Source organism: Humulus lupulus, chromosome 7 (genome assembly GCF_963169125.1).
Source record: "Humulus lupulus chromosome 7, drHumLupu1.1, whole genome shotgun sequence".
Taxonomy (NCBI): Eukaryota; Viridiplantae; Streptophyta; class Magnoliopsida; order Rosales; family Cannabaceae; genus Humulus; species Humulus lupulus.
In genome coordinates, this window is record NC_084799.1 from 4,802,006 (window position 1) to 4,809,886 (window position 7,881).

The 7,881-nt window shown below is 37.7% G+C and overlaps 1 protein-coding gene across 1 annotated transcript; it reads left to right on the plus strand.

Annotated features, from left to right (window-relative positions):
* The first annotated feature begins 1,204 nt into the window (after positions 1-1,204).
* Positions 1,205-3,064, plus strand: LOC133790412 (extensin-2-like). Its single transcript, XM_062228042.1, has one exon. It carries the CDS (start codon positions 1,223-1,225, stop codon positions 2,861-2,863), a length of 1,641 nt encoding a protein of 546 aa, XP_062084026.1. The 5' UTR covers positions 1,205-1,222; the 3' UTR covers positions 2,864-3,064.
* Positions 3,065-7,881: the final 4,817 nt, after the last annotated feature.

Genomic DNA, 7,881 nt, shown 5'->3' on the forward strand with positions numbered 1-7,881 from the left:
AATCTCTTGTTGTCACTCCCAAATTAAAAAATTAGAACAAACAAAAATAAATAAATTATTTAATTAAAATAAGATATTTATTTAAAATTTATATGACATTAATATAAATTTAATAAAAATAATTAATAAATTCTATGAATAAAACTAAGTAAACTTGCCTTGCAAGTTAATTGTATCTAGTATTATTGTAAAAATGTCAAAGAAGATTTTCCACGTAGTTAGTCTACCTATAATATTGTTCATTATTAAGAAATATACTATAATTATCTCAATATTTATATGTGGCTAATTCAAAATAATGGTGTTCGAGTGAATATAAGTTGAAATATATAAGACACACATATACGCAAACACGCTTTCTACTTTCCAAAAGCTATCTTATATAACTATATATCTTACTACAAAAAAAAAAAAAAAAAAAAACTATATAATATATCTAAATATATATATATATATGTATATATATAATTCTCTTGACTTGTTCATATATGTAAAACAGATAGCTAGAATATTAATTAATTTACACTAAAAAGTTAACTGTAATCTTTAGGTTCTGAGGTTCTTCGTTTACGCCAACAAATATAGAATCTTCTACCTAGCTAGGTACATATATAATTATCTTATATTAATATTATTGTTTTTGACAAAATATTAATATTATCTCTGAGTGTTCTTGGATTTGAATAAATCAACTCTATATAAATTCTGCATCAACCGACAATTGTACTCATACCAAATGGCAAAAGAAATAAAACAAAGTTTTTAAAAATTTATTTTGTAATTAATTAATTAATTCACATCTGATTCTTTCGATTGAATAATTATTATTACTAAAAAGAAAACACCCTATATATATATATATATTTTAATTTCCAGTCGTACTGCACGACCTTACCTACTATAGATCTTGACTTTAGATATATATATATATATATATTTATATATAAGAGCAAAATTCAGTGTTGCAAGGTGGGAAAGCACACTAACAAGTCGAAAAAATAAAAGATATATTAGCTAGATTTAGATCAATATTGAATACTTCAATTTTATTATAACAACAAACACAAAGTCAAACTGACAATTTCTAATAACTCCACCCAGTTTAATTTGTTGATTAAATTAACTAACATGTTCTACTATATAAAGAGACTACTCTCTCCACCCTAATCATTCAATTCACTAAACAAGTAGATATATCTAAGAAAGATTAAAAGTGCCTAATATGAGAGGTTCAGGGCAGCCGAGGCATTGGCCTCGACTGGTTTATGCCATGGCATTTTGCCTCACAGCCTCTAGTGTGATTGCTGAAAATTACTATAAGCCTTATGTTTATGCTTCCCCGCCACCACCAAAGCATGTTAGCCATCCTTACCTTTACGAATCTCCACCGCCACCAAAACATGTTGAAGATCCTCATCCTTATTATATCAAATCGCCGCCACCACATAAGCATGTGAGGCACCCACCATACAGCTACAACTCTCCACCTCCACCCTCTCCGCCGCCTCCTCCTCCTTATGTCTACAATTCTCCACCTCCTCATTCTTCGTCACCACCGCCTCCATATGTTTACAAGTCTCCTCCACCTCCGTCTCCTTCACCTCCTCCACCTTACATTTACAAGTCCCCTCCACCTCCTTCTCCATCACCTCCACCTCCTTATATCTACAAATCACCACCACCTCCTTCTCCATCTCCACCTCCCCCATATGTCTACAATTCTCCACCTCCACCATCTCCCTCTCCACCACCACCATATGTCTATAAGACTCCACCTCCACCTCCACCATCACCTTCCCCACCACCTCCATATGTTTACAAGTCACCTCCACCACCATCACCGTCACCACCACCTCCATATGTTTACAAGTCTCCACCTCCACCATCTCCATCACCACCACCACCATACATCTATAAGTCTCCACCTCCACCATCACCGTCCCCACCACCTCCATATGCTTACAAGTCCCCACCTCCACCTTCACCATCACCACCACCTCCATACATTTACAAGTCTCCACCTCCACCATCGCCCTCTCCACCACCCCCATATGTCTACAAATCCCCACCTCCACCATCTCCGTCACCCCCACCACCATACATCTATAATTCTCCACCTCCACCTTATGTTCGCAAGTCACCTCCACCACCTTCGCCATCACCACCACCTCCATACACTTACAAGTCTCCACCTCCTCCATCTCCCTCTCCACCACCCCCATATGTCTACAAATCCCCACCTCCACCATCTCCATCACCACCACCACCATACATCTATAAATCTCCACCTCCACCATCACCATCCCCACTACCTCCTTATGTTTACAAGTCCCCACCTCCACCTTCACCATCCCCCCCACCTCCATACTTGTACAAGTCTCCCCCTCCACCTTCTCTGGTACCAACACCTCCTTACATTTATAAGTCCCCTCCTCCACCTTCTCCGCCGCCTCCACCACCTTATGTATACAAATCACCTCCCCCACCATCTCCATCTCCACCACCTCCTTACGTTTACAAATCTCCACCTCCACCGTCTCCATCACCTCCACCTCCTTATATTTATAAGTCTCCACCTCCACCATCTCCATCACCACCTCCTCCATATGTTTACAAGTCCCCGCCTCCACCATCACCTTCACCACCACCTCCATATGTTTACAAGTCTCCACCACCACCGTCCCCATCACCACCACCTCCTTATGTTTACAAGTCGCCTCCTCCTCCAAAGCATATAAGCCACCCACCTTATGAGTACAGTTCTCCTCCACCTCCTCCTCCCAAATACTACTATAAATCACCACCACCGCCATCTCATAAGCCATACGTCTATAGTTCACCTCCACCTCCTACATACTATTGAACATAATTATGGTTCTCATTTTCTTTCGAAGTAATAATAATGTTTTTTATTTTTGAGTTCAACATATGTAGACCAACATTGTTTCCATTAATCATGTTCATTTTTTTGGGTACAATAAAGGTTGTAAATTCCATTTGGTGAAGTAGTATTGATTGTACTATTTATTATATGAAATGAAAGCCAATAATATTTTGATATTTGAATGTAGAATTATGTTCTTTCTTACTATAAGCTTTTCTGCTTACTAACGGAGATATATGGTCGATAAAGGGGAAAAAATTATTTAGTCCATAAAGAAAATGTTATTATTCATGAAAGATTGAATAATCTAAAATAATAATAAGTTCTTTAAAATTCAAAAAAATGTAGCATCTTTTATTAGCTGACAAAAAAAGTGATCATGATGATCCTTATATTTGCCCTTCTTTTCACCCAAGAGTAGAAAACTTTTTAAAAATAAATAAAATTCGAACAATATTTTATCGCAACCCAATTTGTATCAATTTTTAAGTATGCATTATTCCTCATACACACAATCATACAAGACAAATTTATCAAATATAATTAATCCAAACCTTCATATATAGTATTGTCGTTTGGCCTTCCAATCTTATCAGGCTGCCTCCATATTTTCTCCCTGCAACTCGCCTAAGCTTCACCATATTTCTATTTTGGTGCTGCTTTGGTAGTGGGGAGGGGTAGCAAACATATAGTTTTAGTATTGGTCTTGGTCTTTTTGTGGGGTGGCTGACGACAAGGATGGGCGGAGTTGCTGCGCTCTTCTCCATTTGGGTGCTCTGGCGGTGGTCCCACAATGACGATGGGTCATGTTTGGTGGAGATCAGAGTCGGCAAGCACTACTACAAAAACACATTTTTAGTACATTTTTTTAGGGTACTCACCTATATGTGAGTCCTAAAAATAATTCCTGGACTTTTTATGACTCGCAAGAATTTCTTTCAGAGCTCGCGGAGCGAGACCTAAAAACTATGTGTGTCCTAAAAGTTTGAGTTTATTTTTAAACAAACATCTCCGGGACTTTTTAGGACTCCCCTAAAAATTTATGTGTGTCCTAAAAGTTTGAATTTAAAAAAAATTCAAATTCCCTCCAATTTTTTTAACTAAAATTGTCACATCTCGAGCCTTGGGCCGTGGCAGATTTGTAATATCCATAACTTGGGTGGTCAAAGGTCAAATTTTTTTTTTTTTTTTGGTAAATCAGCTATCTTTGTATTATGCACAACAAATACAATCACCAATCAATTACAACCGCCACCATTAACAACAAACAACTTAATTACATTGAAGAAAACTAACCCATCTTAAATCTTCCTTTCCGATATTTTTGGCCGTACACCAAGAAACTCTATAACCAATTTGGTATTTAATATTCTGAATAATATTCCTAACCATAGGCACCTGAAGCTTCCAAAGAGCTGCATTCCTAGCTCTCCATATGAAGTAAATGCAAGCACAAATAGAGCTTTTGTAAACACTCCTTCTGCAAGCAGAGTGTCTACATCTACGAATCCAATTCATCAACCCAAAGAGATCAAAATTATTTGAACCTATCCCTAACCACGACAGTATAGGTCTCAGACAATTTTTACTGAATTGACATTCAAAAAACAGATGATGATGACTCTCAGGATAACAGCCACAAATGAGACACAACATGTCTTGAGAGATTCCAAACCTATACAATCTATCTCTAGTCGGCATCCTCTGTTTGAGCACCAACCAAGCAATAAACTTATGCTTAGGGTATCCATTCCTGTCCCAGATCGCTGCATACTTCCATCTGGCCTCTGTATTAGACTGCATCAGCTTATACAATTGAGCAATGTTGAACCTAGTCCAACTGGAACCTCCCTGCAAAAATATAACCTTGAGCTCATTCTTAATCCGCACCAGCTGCTTCCAGTACCAACTGCTAGAAGTGGGAGCTACATAGTCCCACCAATCATCCTGCTTAAGATAAACAGCATGAATCCACTTCACCCATAGATTGTCCTCCTTTTTGGCAATGGCCCAAATATGCTTTCCTATGGCACACTTATTCCAAATTCCAATATTCTTAAACCCCAGTCCTCCTTTCTGTTTAGGCTTGCAAATATCTAACCAGGAGACACGCCCTTGACCCTCTGCATTATCACCTTTCCTCCATAAGTAAGCTCGGCAAATTTGGTTTATGTTACTAACCACTGAGCTAGGCAAGACAATCAATTGAGACCAGTAAATATTGATTGTCAATAACACCGAATTAACTAGGATGCATCTCCCAGCATAAGACAGATTTCTGGTATTCCAAATACGGATTCGTCTCACCAATTTGTCCACCAAAATCTCACAATCAGCCTTGGAGAGTCTTTTGTTGCTAATGGTCATCCCTAGATATTTGAAAGGCATTTTACTTCTCTGGAAACCAGAAACTTCAGAAAGTCTCTGCCAACAGTCCTCTGTAAGACCCACTCCATAAATGGCCGATTTTGCTGTGTTAGCCTTTAGACCAGAAGTATCCGAAAAAAGCTGGAGACCTCTCAGAATCAAATAAGCAGCTTTGAAATCTCCCTTGCTAAACAACAATAAGTCATCAGCAAAACATAAATGAGTCAATTTTAAGCTGCCACATCTAGGATGGTACTGAAAATCAGGGTGCTCAGCAACTTTAGCTAAAATTCTAGACAAATACTCCATCCCAATCACAAACAACAACGGGGATAACGGGTCCCCTTGCCTAACTCCTCTTCTAGCAATGATGAGTCTCGATGGAACCCCATTAAGCATAAGAGAGAACCTGGCTGTAGTCACACAATTCATTACCAACTTGACAAACTGATCTGGGAAATTTAAAGCAAACAGCATTTCTTGTAAAAACTGCCAATCTAGAGTGTCATAAGCTTTCTGCAGGTCTATTTTGAAAAGGCATGCTGCCCTAGAGTTCCTCCTTCCATACCCCCTTACAAGATCTTGACAAATCATGAAGTTATGAGCTATATTTCTCCCTTTAATAAAACCACTCTGGTTCTCAGAAATAATGGTAGGAAGCACCTCTCTAAGTCTAGAGCAGATCAATTTGGTAGCTATCTTGTAGACCACATTGCAGCAAGCAATTGGTCTATACTCACTAACATTCATTGGGCAACTTGATTTGGGAATAAGGGAAATATTAGTGGTATTAATTTCTTTTAGAATTTTCCCAGTATGCAGGAAAGAAAGCACAGGGTGGGAAAGCTCATCACCTGTGATGTTCCAAGTTTGTTTAAAAAAACCACTATTGTACCCATCAGGACCAGGGGCCTTCTCATCATGAATCGAGAAAAGAGCAGCCTTAACATCCTCTACTGTATAACCTTTTAACAAGAAGACAGCCTGCTGGCTCGAAATCAAGGGACCTGTTTGAACTATTGAAACTAACACTCTCTTTCTGTGACTCATTGCTGTACCAAGTAAATCTTCATAATAGGCATAAAAAGCATTGTGAACCTCTTCATGAGTATCATGCCACCTCCCCTTCATATCCCAAATCGAATAAATGGCATTCTGCATGTGCATTCTTCATATCCCAAATCAAACTTTGACCCTTGTTGGAAGATAGTCTTTATAAATAATCATTTAATTTAAATTAAATCATACTATAATTATAAGTTAAATAATGAAATAGCTCCAATAATTATATATAAAAATATTAGTGATAAAAACATGATCATTTATCATTATACATAGAACAATAATATTCTCACAATTATGTAATCACCAAACAGTTAAATTTAATAAGTCATAAACACCCAAAATAATCCTTAGCATCCACCATTCCTCATCCCTAACTATTTCATAGCTCATTCAGATATACCAACCATTAAATTCGAAGTCAAATACATAATGTTCAAAAGATAAGACAATGACACTAAATAGGAATAGGCTAAACACATTGGGATCCATCGATAATTCATCTTTTCCACATTCGCGTCACTAGGCTCCTGAAATGAGAGAGATAGGGGGTGAGCTTATAAAGCCCAGTAGGAAAGCAACTAATATCATAGGACCCAAAAAGTTAAATAAAACTCATGCATGGTTAGCTTTGAAAACAAAACATATATCATCATGTATAAACCAAAGTAGAGAGAAACCACAAATAATCATAAGAGCATAGCTACAAGTGCACATCACACCGTCCACTAGATCCCTAGTTCCCGTCTCCCATAACCACCACAAGGGGAGGCTCAGAACATTTCCTGTATACAGATGCTAGGTCTTTACACCTACAGGTAAGTGAACACCTGATCTACCTATGATGACACAGAGACTAGGTCGTGAAACAACAACATGCACAAATCATGATCACTATGGCTCTCATCGGCATAACCAAATGCAGGTAAACATGAAAAGAAAGAAACATATTCCCTTTATATTTTAGAAAATTGGGCAGCATAACAGCTGCATTTGAATAAAACCAAAAAAATTATAACATGCATAAATAAGTGAACAAAAATATATTTGGCACTCAGTGCCCTCATAACAGATCAGAAAACATGCAGGTTAAGTTTTCAATTTTTCAAAAAATTTATAAATATCAAAATTGGAATATATTTAATGCAATTCAATACGATTAAAAATAAGTCCAATAGTCAAGTTGAGTTCCTACCTCCTTAGAATTTTCAATCCAAGCCCAAAGCGATGCTCCTAAGCTTAATGATGATCCTAGAGTGATTTAGTCCGATTTTAATATCACGTTTTTCCTACGTGCACCAAATGAGCAAACGATTATCATCATTGCATTCCTCATTCAAAATCGTGTCCAAGGACATATAATATGACCATATTTAAATTTCAAATTCCGGAACCTCACCCAAGCGGTGCACAATAGCGGTTAGTGGTGGCAGTGAGCGGTGTACCGGAAACGTTGACGAATATATGCATGGCATATGTCAAAACGATCCCCTCGATGAGTACATCACAAAAGTACAGCTCCTTCGCCCAAATGACCTCCGGTGTCGCCGACAATGCTTCCAAAGGGG

Bases quoted from the DNA above. Each gene is read 5' to 3' on its own strand.
- LOC133790412 (XM_062228042.1), top strand. From the start codon at position 1,223: ATGAGAGGTTCAGGGCAGCCGAGGCATTGGCCTCGACTGGTTTATGCC.